Source organism: Python bivittatus, unplaced genomic scaffold (assembly GCF_059951505.1).
Source record: "Python bivittatus isolate LINGU-HERP-01145 unplaced genomic scaffold, Pbiv_v1 ctg000430_np1212, whole genome shotgun sequence".
In the NCBI taxonomy this organism is placed as follows: Eukaryota; Metazoa; Chordata; class Lepidosauria; order Squamata; family Pythonidae; genus Python; species Python bivittatus.
Genome location: NW_028277071.1, coordinates 3,532,675 through 3,554,741, shown reverse-complemented (window position 1 = coordinate 3,554,741; position 22,067 = coordinate 3,532,675). Strand labels below are relative to the sequence as shown.

Here is a 22,067-nt window from a genome sequence, read left to right as displayed (position 1 = left end):
AGGAGAGGAGAGGAGAGGAGAGGAGAGGAGAGGAGAGGAACCTCCATTGCAAACACCAGATATTAGGACAACTTGTTGAATCCTTAAAACTAAAAAAACTACTATTATTTTTTACAGATATTTGTTATAAATAAACCAATCTGATATGCAGATGTTAAGGAATGAGTGGAAGAAAGAATTAAAGGTTTTGATATTGCCTAGACAATGGGACAGTGTCTTAACTTCTATAGCAAGAGTGTCAAGTGACCTTCAACAATGACTTATATGGCAAAAAATAATCTTTAGAATTTATTGGACTCCACTAGATCTGTATAGAAATTAATTGTCAAAAATAGCATTTTGTTGGAGATGTAATAAGGACAATGACTCTTTAAAATATATGTTTGTACAATGTCCTATAATTGCCAAGCTTTGGGAGAAAGTCGTGGACTATATAAATATGAACGTGTGACAAAAGGTAAAATTTTCAGAGGGTAATTTTCTTTTGAACTATGTAACTAATACATGGAAGTTGACATGTGGACAACATAAGTGGATTCTCCGTGGTCTTCCTATGACCAAAAACCTGATATTGCAGCATTGGAAAGATAAATATATTAACTCTTCTTTTCTCTTTGTTGTGGTTTTGTTCATTTGTTTATTAAACCACTTTTATGTATTTCTTTCTTCTTTCTGTAATCAAAAACTAAAAACATATAAACAAACTCTGAGGAAACTTCCCTACCCCTTTCCTTTTCCTGAAAATATCCATGACAGTGGAAGAAATTGCAGCCCTAATTTGGAAATCTCAGAATGAATCTTCAAGTATGAGAAGTCTGGTATGTTCAAAGACTTATAAATGGATTGACTATGTGAGAGAAGCATTGACCAAAATTAAACTCAGAAGACTATTAATCACAGAAAATCAAAATGGGATAAAGGGAAGATTACAGTGCATTTCTCACCATTCAGGAGTCTATGCTTAGCATGTAAATAATGGAATAGTACATATTTTAATATTTATTCATTTATTTTTATTTTATATAATTTTAAGGAAATTCTCTATACAATTCTGGGTGGAGGCTGTCATAAAAAATAAAACATTAAAAACAGAACCAGCTTTCCAATTCCAAAATCAGCTGGAAAATTTGCATCTGGCAAACATGGCAAAGCAGTCTTCAGTTTTGGGTCTTACTGCTTTTACATGGCTAAATTAAAAGACAGAATATGGTTCTACATCTTTCAGTTTTTCCTTTGTCTTAATTGCTGTTTGCTATTCAATTCAGGCCTCAATATGATGATATAGCATTTAGGGAAAAAGATGCATATGAGGAGCCCCCCACTGGATGTTATGATGGAGAAGATCTCCACAGCCACCATATGTTTGCCCCCTGTGGTCAGATAGCTCGGAACAAAGGAGAGCCAAACGCTGCAAAAGATCAACATGCTGAAGGTGATGAATTTGGCTTCATTAAAAGTGTCAGGTAGTTTGCGGGCAAAGAAAGCTACAGTAAAGCTGACAAGGGCTAGGAGGCCCATAAAGCCCAGGACACAGTAGAACATCACAAAGGAGCCTTCATTGCATTCCAGAACAATTTTTTCTGCCATTAAGTGCATGTTGAAATTGGGGAATGGAGGAAAGGTCAACAGCCAGATGGTGCAAAGAACTACTTGAATGAAGGAGCAGAACACTATGATGGAAATGGCCAATCTTTTCCCCACCCACTTCCTCATCCTAGACTTTGGTTTGGTGGCCATGAAAGCTAAAATCACAATGATGGTTTTTGCTAACACGCATGATACAGCTACAGTAAATATTATGCCAAAAGCACTTTGTCGGAGGAGACATGTTATTTTATGGGGTTTGCCAATAAACAGTAAAGCACAAAGGAATGAAAGCAGGAGGGAAATGAGAAGGATGAAGGTGAGGTTTCGGTTGTTGGCCTTGACAATGGGAGTGTCCTGGTACTTAATGAAGATACCCAGAACCAACAATATGATCACAGAAGACAAAAGAGAAGAAATGGCCAAGGTGGTCCCCAATGTTTCCTCATATGTCAGGAAGGTTACAGCTTTTGGAAGACATGAATTCTGACCCTTGTTTGGATACTGATCTTCTGGACATGAGAAACAGTCATCCATATCTAGGAAAAAGAATCAGGTTAGGAAGATGGTTGCACTGAAATTAAACTGAAAAAATCAGAATCGAACACGACAGTGACATCAAAGTTTGGGAAGATAGGAAATATTTTTCAAGACAGATTCTGTCAAATATGCCCCCCCATTTGTTGGCTATATAGGTAAAGTCTTTCCTAATAGATTCTTTTCTTTTGTACAAGGGGTTGGGGGGGGGGGTGGATGACAAAAATACTTAATGTATGTATTTGATCTCTCCATGCCATTAGATATATATTCATAGGTCCATAGATTCATACATGGACATACATTCCCATTTAGGTTTTTTTTCCCCTTTCCTTTTTGGTTTGCTTATATTTGGGTTCCTTTCCATTTCAAATCTACTTAGCTACTTTCCTTTGGTAGAAATATAGTTGTCGCAAGGTTTCACACATAGGAACATTTTAAGCCCATACTTAGTAACAGTGAACAATTCCATTTGGCCTGTTGTTTAGCGCCAGCACTGGACATCACCTTGCAGATCTTTGCTAATCTTGAAAAGGTCACACATGACAGTCCAGGTTGGAACTTGGATGGGAGTTCACCAGGAAATCCAGAGTTGTTGTCTAGACTGTGAAGTCAAAATACATTCTGGGAGATGACTGATACCATATTCTAGCAAACAATTATGCTCCTATCTGATGAGAAAGACTCTGAATTGGAGGAGCAGGGCTTTAGAAGTTGTGGCCTTGCCCTCAGTAGCCAGCAGCCTCTGTGATATTTGAGGATTTGTATCAGAAAAAGCAGGACCCATTGTAGGATGATCCTGCAGGTCTGGAGCAGTCAGAGGACAGCTTTCATGATATCACAGCTTGAAAATGTTGCAGTTGGATGTTATGTTGGTGCTCATGAGCAGTCTGAAGCAGTTGTTAGAGATTTGATCTGCATAGCCTGAATATCAAATATCTCAACATCCCATGATTGCCATTATGTGACCAGCACAGAGAAAATAAATTAAGAGAGATATAAATAGAGACCTTTTCACTATGTGAGAAAATAGCATTAAGATCTATAGTCATATCAGATTATACCCTGACATTGCAACTATCAACTGAGGGAGAAATTTGGCTGCATTGAAGTGAATATCTACACCACCTAATATATCAGCACATCTGGAAACTCTGCATCTCTCGTCTTTCACCACTCACCTATCACATTGGAAATCTTCCCCTCTGGACAGCGAAGACAATCATAGCAACAAAATGGCTTCCCTTCTATTTTGCTCTTAGCATAACCCAACTGGCAATAGTGATTACACAGAGAAAGTGGCCGGGCCTGTTCATAAAGGAAAGAAAGAATGCTTTGTTTTTTCCAAGACCGTGTTGTAATAGTTATTCTCCATGTAAGCTCCCACTTTATCAGGTCTGGTGGGAAGTCTTGCAACTCATGTCAATAAAAACAGGGAAGAGGGAAACATACTATGGGATTTACAGAGCTACAGCTCAATGTCTCTGCCATGTATTTTCAACAATGTTAAGGTAACACCCTCCTTGAGTCAGGTTCATCTTCTACTTAACAAATGAATAGGTCCATGTAGTTTTATTGAAAACACAGTGGTGGTAGTTCACCTCCATCCTCTTTGTGCAAGTTTGTTCAACTGCCTACAGCCTTGAGATTTTCTAGTATTCTGGAAACTAACTATTAACCCAGACCACTTGGCTTAGCTTGTTTCACCATCAACCAAGGTCTGTTGGATGAAAATGGGATCCTGGATGATCCAAACATATGCTTTACCCTACCTGGTTAAACCTACTTGGCCAAATGATGGCTTCCTCATAGATCGTTAGCATGTCCTTTTGGGAAGTCACAGGCCCTATTCCACCAATCTTGACTTTCTTGAAGGACTTATTTGGGAATGTGACCCAATTGATGACATCAAACCCAGCCTCTAGTTCTCCATTTTGGTTGAAAGATAGTGTTTCTCCTGCAGTATTATTGAATGAGATGCTTCTTACAATTTCATTCAACTACAAAACACACACAGAGACACAGAGAGAGAGAAAAAAAAAAAAATTGAATGAAGGGAAGAAACAAACAATTCATGAGGATCTATAAAGCGGTGAAGGTGTATCTCCACCTCAGGAATATGGGACATAAACTTTTCTCTATTTAGCTGATACGGTATGTTAATGGAAGAGACAAACACTGTCTCCCGTATTCTTACAAGTTCTTGTAGATATACACCTTTACTTGTATCTAATAATCTGAGTCTGGGAAAGAGCTGGGAGAGAGATTGTTTTATTTGGAGAGAGTCTGTCACTGACATTTGGGGGAGGGAGAAAAGTCGAACCAGGCTAAGGAGTTTTCAGGAAGAGAGTGGTTAAATCAGAAAAGATGACTAGCAAGCAAAGTGAACTTCTATTCAGTTTCAGACTGCTGAAGAAAATTCCTCCATGGTATAATTTCACAAAGAGGAGAAGGAAGGGAAGAAGACAGCCTGGGATGGGATCAAGCCTATCCAACATCAATTCCAAAGAGGCAGAAGCAGATGTGTAACTCAATGTTCTGCTGGACATGAGAGGTTGCCAGCTAGGTTTTAGTTCAACCTCTTGATTAATGCTGTTGGGAATTGAATAATAGCTATGTGCACAGTGATGGTCACACTTTGCACCCTCCATTCCTCTTGCAGAAAGGAGATAGGTAATCTTTATCTGATAAAGCACTTTAAGCCATATGTTAGCTTCCAGTTTCTTCTGAAGTTAGAAATGGGAAGAGGGAGTACTTATCTTCTTTAACATATGGCAGAACTATTTAGCAGAATGAGTCAAACTCTTGGAGAAAACAGTGCTTTTATAATTATTAAATGTTACAGGTGAAAGGGGAAGAAAGAAATTGAACTGGTCCTTGCATACTGTCATTTGATCAGTTATGAATGCACCCACATGACCCATAACAAAGCTAAAAGAGAAAAATAACAAGAACTGTTTAAATGTTTCTAGGCATAGTTTTGATCATGATGATGGCAATCATGATGATGAAGATGATGATGGTGCCATCACTAAAACTACATTTAAAGGAAAATGCCACTGAATCATTAAAGTTAGTAAAAATAAATTATGAAACCCATAAAGATGAAGTAGGAGCCATATAAAATATCAGACAGTTTCCTCCATTGCAGTACTGGAATAGTGTTTCCAGTTTGTCTGAGATATATTAGCATGAACAGAGGGAAGGAAGCTATATGAGTACAGGCACTCAGTAAGAACCGTGAATCTTTGTGTCTTTAGCATCTGGAAAGGAATTTTGCTTTTTTTCCTTAACTTATCCCTTTTTAAGTATAGTATTTCTATGTAGGAGACATGCTCTATATCCAAAAGCAGAACGATATTGAATAAAAGATTTAATTTGGCGATTAGATTAGGTAGAGACTAATCTAGACACTTGAAACTTGTTAGTGTCCTTGAGACATTACCTTCCATGGGTGAAGTTTCAGAAGTTCCATAAATCTTACTTTGCCTCTTCTTGCTCTATGTTTGAAGGAATCTGAATGAGCAACATGCAATGCCTGTGCCAATATATAGATTGCATTGTAGATGCTGTAGCTGTGGCCTGTCATGTCCATTTCAGAAACAGATGCAGGGAGGGTCTCTAGCTTCTCCTCCCCAGTGCAGGTCGGTTGACTGTCCATCATGGAGTTGGGTTCCCCATCTACCATGGAGCCTGAGAACATACATCCAAACGCCTCCTTCCAGAAAACCCTAATAAAGCCATCTTCTTGACTGAAGTTTGGTTTTATTGTCTGAAGAAATTCTCGAAACCCAAGGATCTCTCTTGAATGAACTGCAAAGGATAGAGCACCATGGAGAAAATCTAGGTCTTCCCACCTCTGAAAGGGAAGAGATGCAAAATCCATCTGGGCTGTCATAATGATGATTTTACTATTTTCTTGTAATGGTATCTCTTCAAATTTTGACACAGTCGGAAACATTCTCATAACTATCATTACAACAATTTCACCTTGCACTAAGACTGAATTGACAGTGCTGTTCATGATAATAGTGTACGTTTCCATCCCTTCTTTCACCATATTGACAATGTCAGTGGAATAAGAAATGACTGGGGTTCTTTCGATGAAGGCAAAGCAGATCCCGCTCTTGGCAAACATTGGTACCACATTTTGTACAAACTTCTCCCCATTTTCATTAGTCGCAGACACGACCCCAATCCACGTCCACTTAAAATGCTGTAGCAGCTGAAGAATTCCCTTATACTGATGGTCCGTATTAGGAAACATTTGGTGATAGAAACCAGCCTGTTTGTCCTTATTTGTTATTGGAGCAGAACCATACGTCAACTACAGAAATTATAGATGAATTAGGAAAGAAGACAATAGGCTTTGATTTTATAAAAAAGTGTATTAATATACTTTTCTAAATGTAGTGCACAAGTTAAGGCTTAGATCCATTTCATATTACCAGTTTTACATTTGGCAGTTGTGTCCCTCCAACACTTTAAAGCATAAGAGTTTAAGGGTTGTTTCGCAGAATTTTTCAATCTTTGCTTGTCTTAATTTTGCTCAGGGCTTTTGTGCCTTCCTATGCTTTATAAACAGAGCCATTTGGCTCAGTCTATTGTGGGATCTCAGAAAAGGACTAATTTAGTTATTAAGTATGTTCTGTGAATGCAGCCAGTAACATTTGGTATACCAGGAGTTTCTACACCCAGGTAAAGTGCACTAGGCTGTCCATCCACAATTACTCCCTAAGACTGAAGAAGGAGCAGCCATTATAAGTGTGTTTCATAGATTTGAAAATCAGGTGGAAAGAAAAATATGCCCCTTGATTTCAGTCAGTGTTTACTTTTTCCAAGTGATCAAGTCTTAGATAAAAGGAATGAGATACTTAATTGGTTTATATCTGTATTCTACATACATGGTTACCTGAGGAAACTTGTAGATGTGCAGAATGATGGCCACGTGAAGGCATACGTCAGTGTCAGGTCCTCCGATTATTGCTACTGGGTATTTCTGGATGTCGCAGTTGTAGTTAGGGATTAATCTGCCTTTAGATGAAAGGAGTTCCATTGACGCATGACACACCCATTTGGAAGCGAAATGACTGTCATAGATTTGGAAGCCAAGTGTAAGATTGGGTAAAATGTGGGGATTAGCATTGATCTCCTTGACAGCAAATACTAAAGTCAGGATGTGTTGGTAAATCTGAGTTATGACCCTGAAGAGAGAGATACATTTTCTGCTATAATACATTTAACTAAGAATATATTTATTTTGCCCTTCCTTTCTAGTAGAATATGAGGGGTTGGTCCAGTCTATTTATGTAAGACGTAACAGGTCTGATTCATGCTACTTGTTTAAACTAGTCAGCAACTAAACTAATCAATGCACTTTATTAGAAAGATAAGGCAGCAGCCAGAGTCACCAGGTTTCTTCCAGTCCTGCTTGGTATCCCATAATTTAGAAAGGTTAGGTATGTGAGTGATGCCATCACTTTTGATAGGGAGGCTACAGTGAGCATCAATCTGTGGGGTATATTGGCAATGGTTGTTGATAATGACATCAAAATGGAGTTTTTTGTCTTTCATCTTTTCTTCAATTCCATCTTTTCTCTGGAAAAAAAATGTACTTGGGAAGACTAGGACAACCCTCCATGTTAGTTAGGTTAGGATGTTCATCAAAACAAGTTACTAGGAAGGGAAATTTTGCTCCCAGCTCCCTTCATACAGGTTTCGTGTTGTGACAGAGGATGTGCTCCTTGCATACGTTTGGCGGTACAAAAATATAATTGAATTAAGTATATCGTATAATATCTCCAAAGAAAAGACACTGGCTTCTATAGGCCCAATTTAACACTGGTGAGATTCAGAAGAGAGAATGACAAAAAGAAATATACTTCTCTAACATTCTTTGCTTGGCACTGATGGCACCAGATAAATCAAACACATAAAGGGAGCAAACATGTAGAAGCTATAAAGGCCATAAAATCATAATGCATTGGCAAAGCCAGTATCCATATTAATATAAAACAAACACAACCAGCAATTATTTTATACCCTCAAAATAGCACACACTATTCTCGACATCCACACACAAGTTAGCTTACAACACATGCAACACAATTCAAACAATGCTCTTACTCTCACTCACCTTCAGGTCTATTTTACATGTATCACCCTGGCATGACTGAATACTTACATAATATCCTCCAAGAGGTCACTAGAAGGAGGTGTGTTGAAGTCCATCATCATATAAAACTGGTAGCTCTGAGAAATGGTGCCAGCAATGTTGATGTCTCCTGACTGGTATTGCTTGTGAAGAATAGGCAGAGGATCAGCAGTGCTGCATTTACTGTGAGAAACGTTACACATTATCAGAGGCCAAAGCATTGACAGGAATGCTGTGGATACACCACCCAGAAAGAAACAATTCATTCTTGAAGTGATATCCCCTTTCTCCACCTTCCCTTCCCTTATGGATTCTGAGTTTAAGACACAAAGAACTACTTGGCTTGTGTGTGTGTGTGTGTGTGTGTGTCTGTCTGTGTGTGTGTGTGTAGAGCTTAGGAAGTTCAGACTTTGAGATAATAATCATGTGTGGTCAAGCACTGGCTAACTTCAATTGCAGTTGGGAATGGTGCAGGAGGTACGAACTGTTCTCAATCCGCTTGAGGTGGACAATCACAGTTATACTAATTATTACATTACTAATTATTACATTTGAGATAATCACCAATTTAGAATCCCAGGCCATAGGAAACTCTGAACAAGAAGAGGTATTTTGTTTGTTATGTCTCAAAAGAAATTGTCTCTGGTTGACATCGAGCAATACTGGGATTTGGAATGGATAATAGCAAGCCTGAAAACAGCAAGGATGGAAAAGAAAAAAAATACTGTCAGGAAAGTTGAAGTTATTTGCAACATTTGTATTTAGAATTTATTTATTATGTTTATTTATTATGTTTATATAGCCGCCCATCGCACACAAGGTGACTCTGGGTGGCGTACAACAATTTAAAAAATACATAAAAACAACTACATATTAAAAACAGTAAAAACACACAAAAAATGGAGGGGATAAAATATAATAAAATCATAAAATCTCCACAGTCCCTTGGGAAGCCCAGGCCTGATCACATAGCCAGTTCTTGAGGGACTTATGGAATGTTAAGAGGGATGGAGTTAATCTCACTTCTGGGGGGAGAACATTCCACATGGTGGGCACCGCATCAGAGAAGGCCCACCACCTGGGACCTGCCAAATGTAATTCTCTGGCATACGGGTTCCGCAGCATGCCTTCTCTACCAGGTCTGATGGGATGGGCCAATGTAACTGGGGAGAGGCAGTCCCTCAGGTAACCTGGCCCCATGCCATGAAGGGCTTTAAAGGTCAAAGCAGCACCTTGAATTGGACCCGGAAGCAAATTGGCAACCAGTGCAGCTCGCGAAGCTGAGGTGTGATGTGACTTGCCCTAGGGACATGCATAACTGCATGTGTTGTGTAATTTGCACCAGTTGAAGCTTCTGGATACTCTTCAAGGGCAGCCCCATGTAGAGCGCATTACAGACATCCAAAGGGCAGGTGACCAGGGCATGAGTGACAGTGATTAGGTCCCTCTGATCTAGTAATGGGCACAACTGGCACACACCACGAAGCTGTGCAAAGGCCCTCCCAGCTACCACTGCCACCTGTTCTTCAAGCAGGTGTCACAAGTCCAGGATAAATCTGTTTATCACCTTCACTGTGTACTCACAAGGAATATGATTTAAGTCATACCTGAGTGGTCTAGTGGTTTTCCCTACATTCTTAAATTTAAGCCTGAATTTTGTAATGCTCAATACAAAAGCTCATGATCTGAGCCACAGTCAGCTCCTGGTCTTGTTTTTACTAACTGTATAGAGCTGTGGCTGGTGTGGGTCTTCCGGGCTGTGTGGCCGTGGTCTTGAAGTCTTGTTTCCTAACGTTTCGCCAGCACCTGTGACCGGCATCTTCAGAGTGCAGGAGCACAGACAGGAACAGTTCTCTCTGTGCCCAGGGTGAAGTGACCCTTCTGTGGATATTTATAGAGATCTGGGGGGTGTGGTGTGGTGTGGTGTGGGTGGGGTTGGGTTACTGAGTGGCTGCTTGTTTTGGAGTCAGCATCTGTGTGTATTTTCCTGGGGATTAGGCAGGGTTTTTTCTTCTACTGAATTGTTAACGAGGGGCTGCTGGGGGTGATTAGCAAGTTCATTGTATGAACTGTTCACATGTCCTGGTGGTTGAGCTGAGTTCGTTGACCTTTTGCAGGCTGTATTTTTCAGGATTGGTAGCCAGGTTTGATTTTTAGACTCTCCTCTTTTTTATTGAAACTGTGCTGGTGTTTGTGAATTTCAATGGCTTCCTGGTATAGCCTGGTATAGTGGCTGTTGGTGTTGTCCAGTATCTCTGTGTTTTCAAATAGGATTTTGTGTCCAGTGTGCTTGAGAGCATGTTCAGCTACTGCAGATTTTTCTGGTTGCTGTAGTCTGCAGTGTCTTTCATGTTCTTTTATCCTGGTATGGATGCTGCGTTTTCTGGTCCCGATGTATACTTGCCCGCAACTGCATGGTATGCGGTATACTCCTGCGGCGGTGAGGGGATCCCTTTTGTTGATTTTAGCACTTCTTGTACTTTTCTGGTGGGTCTGAAGATTGTTTGGAAATTGTGCTTTTCCATGAGTTTTCCCATGCGGTCTGTGACCCCTTTGATATAGGGCAGAAATACTTTGTTGGTGGGTGGCTGTTTTTCTTCTTCAGTCACATGTTGCTTTCTTGGTTTGATGGCTCTTTGCGACTGAAGAAGAAAAACAGCCACCCACCAATAAACCAACGCATGGGAAAACTGATGGAAAAACACAACTTCCAAACAATCTTCAGACCCACCAGAAAAGTACAAGAAGTGCTAAAATCAGCAAAAGACAAAAGGGATCCCCTCACCGCTGCAGGAGTATACCACATACCATGCAGTTGCGGACAAATATACATCGGGACCACAAAACGCAGCATCCATACCAGGATAAAAGAACACAAAAGACACTGCAGACTACAGCAACCAGAAAAATCTGCAGTAGCTGAACATGCTCTCAAGCACACTGGACACAAAATCCTATTTGAAAACACAGAGATATTGGACAACACCAACAGCCACTATACCAGGCTATACCGGGAAGCCATTGAGATTCACAAACACCAGCACAGTTTCAATAAAAAAGAGGAGAGTCTAAAAATCAACAAAACCTGGCTACTAATCCTGAAAAATACAGCCTGCAAAAGGTCAACGAACTCAGCTCAACCACCAGGACATGTGAACAGTTCATACAATGAACTTGCTAATCACCCCCAGCAGCCCCTCGTTAACAATTCAGTAGAAGAAAAAACCCTGCCTAATCCCCAGGAAAATACACACAGATGCTGACTCCAAAACAAGCAGCCACTCAGTAACCCAACCCCACCCACACCACACCACACCCCCCAGATCTCTATAAATACCCACAGAAGGGTCACTTCACCCTGGGCACAGAGAGAACTGTTCCTGTCTGTGCTCCTGCACTCTGAAGATGCCGGTCACAGGTGCTGGCGAAACGTTAGGAAACAAGACTTCAAGACCACGGCCACACAGCCCGGAAGACCCACACCAGCCATCGTATGCCGGCCGTGAAAGCCTTCGACAATACATTGTATAGAGCTTCTGTATCTTTGGCTGCAAACTACATAACCAGTCTGGTTTCACTATTGACCATCTGGTAATGTCCATGTGTAGAGTCGTCTCTTGTGTTGTTGGAAAAGAGTGTTTGCTATGGCCAGCTTGTTCTCTTGACAAAACTCTATAAGCCTTTGCCCTGCTTCATTTTGTACTCCAAGGCCAAACTTGCCTGTTATTCTGATTATTTCTTGACTTCCCACTTTGGCATTCCAATCCCCTATGATGAAAAGGACATCTTTTTTTGGTGCTAGTTCTTGAAGATGTTGTAGGTCTTCATAGAACCGATCAACCTCAGCTTCTTCGGCATCAGTGGTTGGGGCATAGACTTGGATTACTGTGATGTTGAATGGTTTGCCTTGGATTCTCAATGAGATATTCTGTCATTTTTGAGGTTGTACCCCATTACTGCCTTTTCCACTCTCTTATTGACTATGAGTGCTACTCCATTTCTTCTAAGGGTTTCTTGCCCACAGTAGTAGATATACAGTAATGGTCACCTGAATTAAATTCACCCATTCCCATCCATTGTAATTCACTGATTCCCAAGCTGTCCATGTTCAATCTTGTCATATCATGTTTGACCACATCCAGCTTGCCCTGATTCATAGATCTTACATTCCACATTCCTATGCAACATTGTTCTTTACAGCATCGGACCTTCTTTTCACTTCCAGATATATCCAGGACTGAGCGTCTTTTCGGCTTTGGCCCAGTCACTTCACTCTTTCTGGAGCTACTTGGAATAGCCCTCCGCTCTTCCCCAGTAGCATATTGGACACCTTCTGACCTGAGGGGCTCATCTTCTGGCATCATATCTTTTAGCCTTTTGATATTGTCCATGGAGTTTTCTTGGCAAGGATACTGGAGTGGGTTGCCACTTTTTTCTCCAGTGGACCACATTTTTTCAGAACTTTCTACCATGACCTTGGGTGGCCCTGCACAGCATAGCTCATGGCTTCATTGAGTTATGTAAGCCCTTTCGCCATGACACAGCCGTGACCCATGAAGGGTTAATTCTATTTTCATTAATATTTGTTCTTGTTACCCAGAGTCACTCTGCGTTGAGATGGGAATGATAAATTTAATAAATAAATAAATAAATAAATAAATAAATAAATAAATGCCTAAGTTATAGCAACTTCCTAAAGGCAATCAATAATGAAGGTTTCCTGAAGTAGGTCAAACCTCAATGTTTTGACTTAGTTAAACAAGAGCTATCAAAAACAAGAGCTGACTTTATGTGCCTAAACTTCACTTGGTATACAAAACCAAGTCAGTACAGGGTATCATCCCTGCAGGGTCAGATTCATCTGCAATGCAGGCTGCTATAGACACTCACTTGGACCCCAAGGCAGTTTCTTCAAGGATCCCTGTACCCATCCAAAGTGTCCAACTTGCGAGCAAGCAGCAAGATGATGAACTGACCAGGAGAGTTTAAGGAAAGATTGGCAACTGTTCTGCATCCTCACCAGAGAGGGGATTTAAGCCTCACAGAAACAGCCTTCAGTTGCTAGGAGTAATGTACAAACTGATGATGTAATAAAAAATATGTCAGTAAAAACCGGGAAAAGTAACATTTGATGTATCTATTTGGTTTTGATTTGATTGGAGTTTTGAAGAAAAGAGAACATTAATATGATACAAATGGTGAGCTCATGATCAGAGTTTTCTGCAGTGTACTATGGGGTTATTATTTCTTTAACAACACTTCTATACTGCTTGTTTCTCTTTATTCAAGGTGCAAAAGGGAGGAGAGGAGAGGAGAGGAGAGGAGAGGAGAGGAGAGGAGAGGAGAGGAGAGGAGAGGAGAGGAGAGGAGAGGAGAGGAGAGGAGAGGAGAGGAGAGGAGAGGAGAGGAGAGGAGAGGAGAGGAAAGGAAAGGAAAGGAAAGGAAAGGAAAGGAAAGGAAAGGAAAGGAAAGGAAAGGAAAGGAAAGGAAAGGAAAGGAAAGGAAAGGAAAGGAAAGGAAAGGAAAGGAACCTCCATTGCAAACATCAGATATTAGGACAACTTGTTGAATCCTTAAAACTAAAAAAATTGCTATTAGTTTTTACAGATATTTGTCATAAATAAACCAATCTGATATGCAGATGTTAAGGAATGAGTGGAAGAAAGGATTAAAGGTTTCGATAATGCCTAGACAATGGGAGAGTGTCTTAACTTCTATAGCAAGAGTGTCAAGTGACCTTCAACAATGACTTATACGGCAAAAAATAATCTTAAGAATTTATTGGACTCCACTATATCTGTATAGAAACGGATTGTCAAAAACAGCATTTCATTGGAGACGTAATAAGGAGAATGTTTCTTTAAAGTATATGTATGTAGAACATCCTATAATTGCCAAGCTTTGGGAGAAAGTGGTAGACTATATAAATATGATCGTGTGACAAAAGCTAAAATTTTCAGAGGGTAATTTTCTTTTGAACTATGTAACTAGTACATGGAATTTGACATTTGGACAACATAAGTGGATTCTCCGTGGTCTTCCTATGACCAAAAACCTGATATTGCAGCATTGGAAAGTTAAATATATTAACTCTTCTTTTCTCTTTGTTGTGGTTTTGTTCACTTGTTTATTAAACCACTTTTATGTATTTCTTTCTTCTTTCTGTAATCAAAAACTAAAAACATAAAAGAAAACTCTGAGGAAACTCCCCTACCCCTTTCCTATTCTTTAAAATAACCATGACAGTGGAAGAAATTGCAGCCCTAATTTGGAAGTCTCAGAATGAATATTCAAGTATGAGAAGGCTTACAAATGTCTGGTATGCTCAAAGACTTATTGATGGATCGGCTATGTGAGAGAAGCACTGACCAAAATTAAACTCAAAAGACTATTAATAACACAAAATCAAAATGGGATAAAGGGGAGATTACAGTGCATTTCTCACCATTCCAGAATCTATGCTTAGTATGTAAATAATGGAATTGCACATATTTCAATATTTATTTATTTATTTATTTATTTATTTATTTTTATTTAACCTAATTTTATAGCAACTATCTATACAACTCTGGGTGGAGGCTGTCATAAAAAATAAAACATTAAAACCAGAACCAGCTTTCCAATTCCTAAAATCAGCTGGAAAATTTGCAACTGGTACATGGCAAAGGGACTTCAATTTGGGGTCTTATTGCTTTTACATGGCTAAATTAAAAGATGGAATACGGTTCTAGATCTTTCCGTTTTTCCTTTGTCTTAATTGCTGTTTGCTATTCAATTCAGGCCTCAATAAGATGATAAAACATTTAGGGAAAAAGATAAATACGAGGAGCCCCCCACTGGATGTTATGATGGAGAAGATCTCCACAGCCACCATATGTTTGCCCCCTGTGGTCAGATAGCTCGGAACAAAGGAGAGCCAAACACTGCAAAAGATCAACATGCTGAAGGTGATGAATTTGGCTTCATTAAAAGTGTCAGGTAGTTTGCGGGCAAAGAAAGCTACAGTAAAGCTGACAAGGGCTAGGAGGCCCATAAAGCCCAGGACAGAGTAGAACATCACAAAGGAGCCTTCATTACATTCCAGAACAATTTCTTCTGCCATTAAATGCATGTTGAAATCGGGGAACGGAGGAAAGCTCAACAGCCATATGGTACAAAGAACTATTTGAATGAAGGAGCAAAACACTATGATGGAAATGGCCAATCTTTTCCCCACCCACTTCCTCATCCTAGACTTTGGTTTGGTGGCCATGAAAGCTAAAATCACAATGATGGTTTTTGCTAACACGCAAGATACAGCTACAGTAAATATTATGCCAAAAGCACTTTGTCGGAGGAGACATGTTATTTTATGAGGTTTGCCAATAAACAGTAAAGCACAAAGGAATGAAAGCAGGAGGGAAATGAGAAGGATGAAGGTGAGGTTTCGGTTGTTGGCCTTGACAATGGGAGTGTTCTCATACTTAATGAAGATACCCAGAACCAACAATATAATCAAAGAAGACAAAAGAGAAGAAATGGTCAAGATGGTCCCCAATGTTTCCTCATATGTCAGGAAGGTTACAGCTTTTGGAAGACATGAATTCTGACCCTTGTTTGGATACTGGTCTTCTGGGCATGAGAAACAGTCATCCGTATCTAGGAAAAAGAATCAGGTTAGGAAGATGGTTGCACTGAAATTAAACTGAAAAAATCAGAATTGAACACGAGAGTGACATCAAAGTTTGTGAAAATAGGAAATATTTTTCAAGACAGATTCTGTCAAATAAGGCCCCCATTTATTAGCTATATAGGTGAACTCTTTCCTAATACATTTTACTCTTTTGTACTGTGGGGGTGGGGGTGGGATGGATGACATAATACTTAATGTATATATTTTACCTCTTCATGCCATTACATATATATTCATAGATCCATAGATTCGTACATGGACATACATTCCCATTTAAGTTTTTATTTCCCCCTCCCTTTTTTGTTTGGTTATAGTCTGGGTTCCTTTCCACTTCAAATCTACTTACTTACAGTATTTTCCTTTAGTAGAAATATAATTGTAGTAAGGTTTCACATATAAGAACATTTTAGGCCCATACTTATTAATGCTGGACAATTCCATTTGGCCTGTTATTTAGAGCCAGCACTTGACAGGACCTAGCAGATCTTTGCTAATCTTGAAAAGGTCACACATGACAGTCCAGGTTGGAAATTGGATGGGAATTCGCCAGGAAATCCTGAAGTTGTTGTCTAGACTGTGAAGTCAAAAAGCATTCTGGGAGATGACTAATTGATACCATATTCTACCAAACAATTATGCTCCTATCTGATGAGGAAGACTCTGAATTGGAGGAGCAGGGCTTTAGAAGTTGTGGCTTTTCCCTGAGGAGCCAGCAGCCTCTGTGATATTTGGGGATTTGAATCAGAAAAAGCAGGACCTGTTGTAGGATGATCCTGCAGGTCTGGAACAGTCAGAGGACAGCACTCATGATTTCACAGGTTGAAAATATTGCTGTTGGATGTTATATTGGTGCTTATGAGCAATTTGAAGCAGTTGTTAGAGATTTAGTCTCTGCATAGCCTGAATATCAAATATCTCAACATCCCACTATTGCCATTATGTGACCAGCACAAAGAAAATAAATTAATAGAGATATAAGTAGAGACCTTTTCACTATGTGAGAAAATAGCATTAAGATTTATAGTCATATCAGATTATACCCTGAGATTGTAACTATGAACTGCGAGACAGATTTGGCTGCATAGAAGTGAATATCTATACCACCTAATAGATCAGCACATCTGCAACCTCTGCATCTCTCGTCTTCCACCACTCACCGATCAGATTGGAAATCGTCCATTCTGGACAGCGAAGACAATCATAGCAACAAAATGGCTTCCCTTCTATTTTGGTCTTAGCATAACCCAACTGGCAATAGTTATTACACAGAGAAAGTGGCCGAGCCTGTTCACAATGGAAAGAAAAGAATGCTCTGTTTTTTCCAAGACCATGTTGTAATAGTTATTCATCATTTAAGCTCCCACTCTGTATCAAGTTTGGTGGGAAGTCTTGTAACTGATGTCAATGAAAACAGGGAAGAGAGGAACATACTATGGGATTTACAGAGCTACAGCTCAATGTCTCTGCCATGTATTTTCAACAATGCTAAGGTAAAACCCTCCTTGAGTCAAGGTCATTTTCTACTTAGCAAATGAACAGGTCCATGTAGTTTTATTGAAAACACAGTGGAGGTAGTTCACCTCCATCCTCTTTGTGCAAGTTTGTTCAACTGCCTACAGCCTTGAGATTTTCTAGTATTCTGGAAACTAACTATTAATCCAGACTACTTGGCTTAGCTTGTTTCACCATCAACCAAGGTCTGTTGGATGACGACCTCTGCTGTGATTTAAGTTGATATATGTTTGTGTAATGATATGGATTATATAGTGTAAAGGTCTTCATGGAATAGGAACAGCTATTTATCCTAATTTTTATATCCATTTTGGTTACAATAAATTTGTTCCCTTTTTCAACACTATATGCCTATATAAAAGCTTGGTTCACCTGGCTATGTTATTATATTACTTCCTCCTCCTCCTCCTCCTCCTCCTCCTCCTCCTCCTCCTCCTCCTCCTCCTCCTCCTCCTCCTCCTCCTCCTTCTTCTTCTTCTTCTTCTTCTTCTTCTTCTTCTTCTTCTTCTTCTTCTTCTTCTTCTTCTTCTTCTTCTTCTTCTTCTTCTTCTTCTTCTTCTTCTTCCTTGAAGGCAGTATTGCAAACTAAATCTCCCACCTCATAACATTAGTCAGTAGAAGGTTTTCCTGGAACATCTTTTGATACTTCAGATATGAGAAGACAATAAAAATCACTAGACCTATTCCAGAGCTCACATCTAGTCAGTAAAACATTCATGATACAATCCTGGATTATCCAAACATGTGCTTTACCCTACCTGGTTAAACCTACTTGGCCAAATGATGGCTTCCTCATAGATTGTTAACATGTCCTGTTGGGAAGTCACAGACCCTATTCCACCAACTTTGACTTTTGAAAAAGACTTGTTTGGGAATGTGACCCAATTGATGACATCAAATCCAGCCTCCAGTTCTCCATTTTGGTTGAAACAAAGTGTTTCTCCTGCAGTATTATTGACTGAGATGCTTCTTACAATTTCATTCATCTACAAAACACACACAAATACACGCACACAGTGAGAGACCAAAGCAAAAATAAAGAATGAAGGGAAGAAACAAACAATTCATGAGGAACTACAAAGTGATGAAGATTTATCTCCACTTCAGGAATATGGGAAATAAACTTTTTAATATTTAGCTTATCTGTTAATGGAGGAGACAAACACTGTCTACTGTCTTGTTACAAGTTCTTGTAGATATACACCCTTAATTGTATCTAATAATCTGAGTGTGGGAAAAAGCTGGGAGAGAAATTGTTTTATTTGGAGAGAGTCTGTCACTGATATCTGGGGGAGGGAGAAAAGTTGAAATGGTCTAAGGAGCTTTCAGGAAGAGAGTGGTTAAATCAGAGAAGATGGGTAGCAAGCAAAGTGAACTTCGATTCAGTTTCAGACTGCTGAAGAAAATTCCTCCATGGTATAATTTCACAAAGAGGAGAAGGAAGGGAAGAAGACAGCCTGGGATGGGATCAAGCCTATCCAACGTCAATTCCAAAGAGGCAGAAGCAGATGTGTAACTCAATGTTCTGCTAGACATGAGAGGTTGCCAGCTAGGTTTTAGTTCAACCTCTTGATTAATAATGTTGGGAACTCAATAATAGTTATATGCACAGTGATGGTCACACCTTGCACCCTCCATTCCTCTTGCAGAAAGGAGATAGGTAATCCTCGTCTGATAAAGCACTTTAAGCCATATGTTAGCTTCCAGTTTCTTCTGAAGTTAGAAATGGGAAGAGGGAGTACTTATCTTCTTTAACATATGGCAGAACTATTTAGCAGAAAGAGTCAAACTCTTGCAGGAAACAGTACTTTTATAATTATTAAATGATACAGATGAAAGGGGAAGAAAGAAATTGAACTAGTCCTTGCATACTGTCATTTGATCAGTTATGAATGCACCCACATGACCCATAACAAAGCTAAAAGGGAAAAATAACAAGAACTGTTTAAATGTTTCTAGGCATAGTTTTGATCATGATGATGGCAGTCATAATGATGAAGATGATGATGGTGCCATCACTAAACTAAATTTAAAGGAAAATGCCATTGAATTGTTAAAGTTAGTAAAAATAAATTATGAAATCCATAAAGATGAAATAGAAGCCATATAAAATATCAGATGGTTTCCTCCATTGCAGTACTGGAATAGCATTTCCTGTCTGTCTGAGATATATTAACATGAACAGAGAAAAGGATACTATATGAGTACAGACACTCAGTAAGAACCATGAATCTTTGTGTCTTTAGCATCTGGAAAGGAATTCTGCTTTTTTTCCTTAACTGATCCCTTTTTAAGTATACTATTTCTATGGAGAAGACATACTCTACACCCAAAAGCAAAATGATTTTGAACAAAAGTTTTTAATTTGGTGATTAGATTAGGTAGAGACTAATCTAGACACTTGACACTTTTTAGTGTCCTAGAGACATTACCTTCCATGGGTGAAGTTTCAGAAGTTCCATAAATCTTACTTTGCCTCTTCTTGCTCTATGCTTGAAGATATTTGAATGAGCAACATGCAATGCCTGTGCCAATATATAGATTGCATTGTAGATGCTATAGCTGTGGCCTGTCATGTCCATTTCAAAAACAGATGCAGGGAGGGTCTCTAGCTTCTCCTCCCCGGTGCAGATCGGTTGACTGTCCATCATGGAGTTGGGTTCCCCATCCACCATGGAGCCTGAGAAGATACACCCAAATTCCTCCTTCCAGAAAACCCTAATAAAGCCATCTTCTTGATTGAAGTTTGGTTTTATTGTCTGAAGAAATTCCCGAAACCCTAGGATCTCTCTTGAATGAACTGCAAAGGATAGAGCACCATGAAGAAAATCTAGGTCTTCCCATCTCTGAAAGGGAAGAGATGTGAAATCTATCTGGGCAGTCATAATCCAGATTTTGCTATTTTCTTGTAATGGTATATCTTCATATTTTGCCAAAGAGGGAAACATTCTCAAAACAATCATTACAACAATTTCACCTTGCACTAAGACTGAATTGACAGTGCTGTTCATGACAACAAAGTACATTTTCATCCCTTCTTTCACCATATTGACAATGTCAGTGGAATAAGAAATGACTGGGAATCTTTCAATGAAGTCAAAGCAGATCCCGCTCTGGGCAAACCTTGGTACCACATTTTGTACAAAATTCTCCCCATTCTCATTACTCACGGACAAGACCCCAATCCAGGTCCACTTAAAATGCTGCAGTAGCTGAAGAATTCCCTTATACTGATGGTCCATATTTGGAAACATTTGGTGATAGAAACCAGCCTGTTTGTCCTTATTTGTTATTGGTGCAGAGCCATACGTCAATAAACAAAGTACAAAAGAATTAGGAAAGGAGACAATAGGCTTTGATTTTTTAAAAAGTGTATTGATGTAATTTTTAAACTGTAGTGCACAAGCAAAGGATTAGATCCATTTCATATTACCAGTTTTACATTCGGCAGTTTTGTTCCTCTAAGACTTTCAAGCAGACGACTTTAAAGTTAGTTTTGCACAACTTACCAATCTTTGCTCAACTTAATCTTTCTTTGCGGGTTTTGTGGCTTCCTATTCTGTATAAGTGCAGAGATTTAGGTCAATCTATTGTGGGAACTCAGAAAAGGGGCTAATTTAGTTATTCAGTATGTTATGTGAGTGCAGCTAGTAATGTTCAGTGCACCAGGAGATTTCAAGGCCCAGGTAATGTGCGGGAGGCTCTCCATCCAGTTATTATTACCGAAGCAATTGAAGAAGGAGCAGCCATTGTAAGCGTGTTTCATACATTTCAAAATCAGGTTGAAAGAATAATATGCCTCTCAATTTCAGTCAGTGATTACTTTTTCCAGTTCATCAACTCTCTATATATAAAAGGAATGAGACATTTTTACAGAATGTATGCACATTCCACATACTTGGTTACCTGAGGAAACTTGTAGATGTGCAGAATATTGGCCACGTGAAGACATATATCAGTGTCAGGTCCTCCAATTATTGCTACTGGATATTTCTGGATGTCACAGTTGTAGTTAGGGATTAATCTGCCTTTGGAGGAAAGGAGTTCCATTGAGTCATGATATACCCATTTTGGAGTGAAATGGCTGTTATAGATTTGGAAGCCGAGTGTAAGATTGGGTAAAATCTGGGGATTAGTATTGATCTCCTTGACAGCAAATACTAAAGCCAGGATGTGTTGGTAAATCTGAGTGATGACCCTGAAGAGAGAGGTACATGATCTGCTATAATACATTTAACTCAGAATATGATATCTAATTTGCCCTTCCTTTCAAATACAATATTACAGATTGGTCCAGTCTATATATGTAAGAGACAAGAGGTCTGATTCATGCCAGTTATTTAATCTGGTCAGCAACTAAACTAATCAAACCATGTGATCAGAAAGATCTGGCAGCACTCAGATTAACCAAGTTTCTTCCACTCCTGCTTGGCATCCCATAATTTTTGTTCCAGGACAGCATTAGGAAGGGTTTAATATGTCAGTGATGCTTCACTATTGACAAGGGAAGCTACAGTGAGCATCAATCTGTGTGGCATATTACGCATGGTTGTTGATAATGATATCAATAGAGAGTTCTTTATCTTTCAACTTTTCTTCAATTCCACC

General features: G+C 39.3%; 3 protein-coding genes across 3 annotated transcripts; all 3 read right to left on the bottom strand.

Moving 5' to 3' along the window:
- Positions 1 to 1,221: 1,221 nt before the first annotated feature.
- On the bottom strand, positions 1,222 to 3,417 carry LOC148215280 (vomeronasal type-2 receptor 26-like). The gene is made up of 2 exons (XM_088144009.1): positions 3,303 to 3,417; positions 1,222 to 2,123 (listed from the first exon to the last, which is right to left on the bottom strand). Exon 2 carries the CDS (start codon positions 2,119 to 2,121, stop codon positions 1,222 to 1,224), a length of 900 nt encoding a protein of 299 aa, XP_088000135.1. The 5' UTR covers positions 2,122 to 2,123; positions 3,303 to 3,417.
- Positions 3,418 to 3,884: 467 nt separating this feature from the next.
- LOC112542580 (vomeronasal type-2 receptor 26-like) lies at positions 3,885 to 7,177 on the bottom strand. The gene is made up of 3 exons (XM_088144008.1): positions 7,034 to 7,177; positions 5,567 to 6,448; positions 3,885 to 4,121 (listed from the first exon to the last, which is right to left on the bottom strand). The coding sequence occupies exons 1-3, from the start codon at positions 7,175 to 7,177 to the stop codon at positions 3,885 to 3,887; spliced, it is 1,263 nt and encodes a 420-aa protein (XP_088000134.1).
- A 7,825-nt stretch (positions 7,178 to 15,002) lies between these two features.
- LOC148215279 (vomeronasal type-2 receptor 26-like) lies at positions 15,003 to 20,701 on the bottom strand. The gene is made up of 4 exons (XM_088144007.1): positions 19,892 to 20,701; positions 18,218 to 18,445; positions 17,105 to 17,231; positions 15,003 to 15,913 (listed from the first exon to the last, which is right to left on the bottom strand). The coding sequence occupies exons 1-4, from the start codon at positions 20,699 to 20,701 to the stop codon at positions 15,003 to 15,005; spliced, it is 2,076 nt and encodes a 691-aa protein (XP_088000133.1).
- Between the last annotated feature and the right edge of the window lie 1,366 nt (positions 20,702 to 22,067).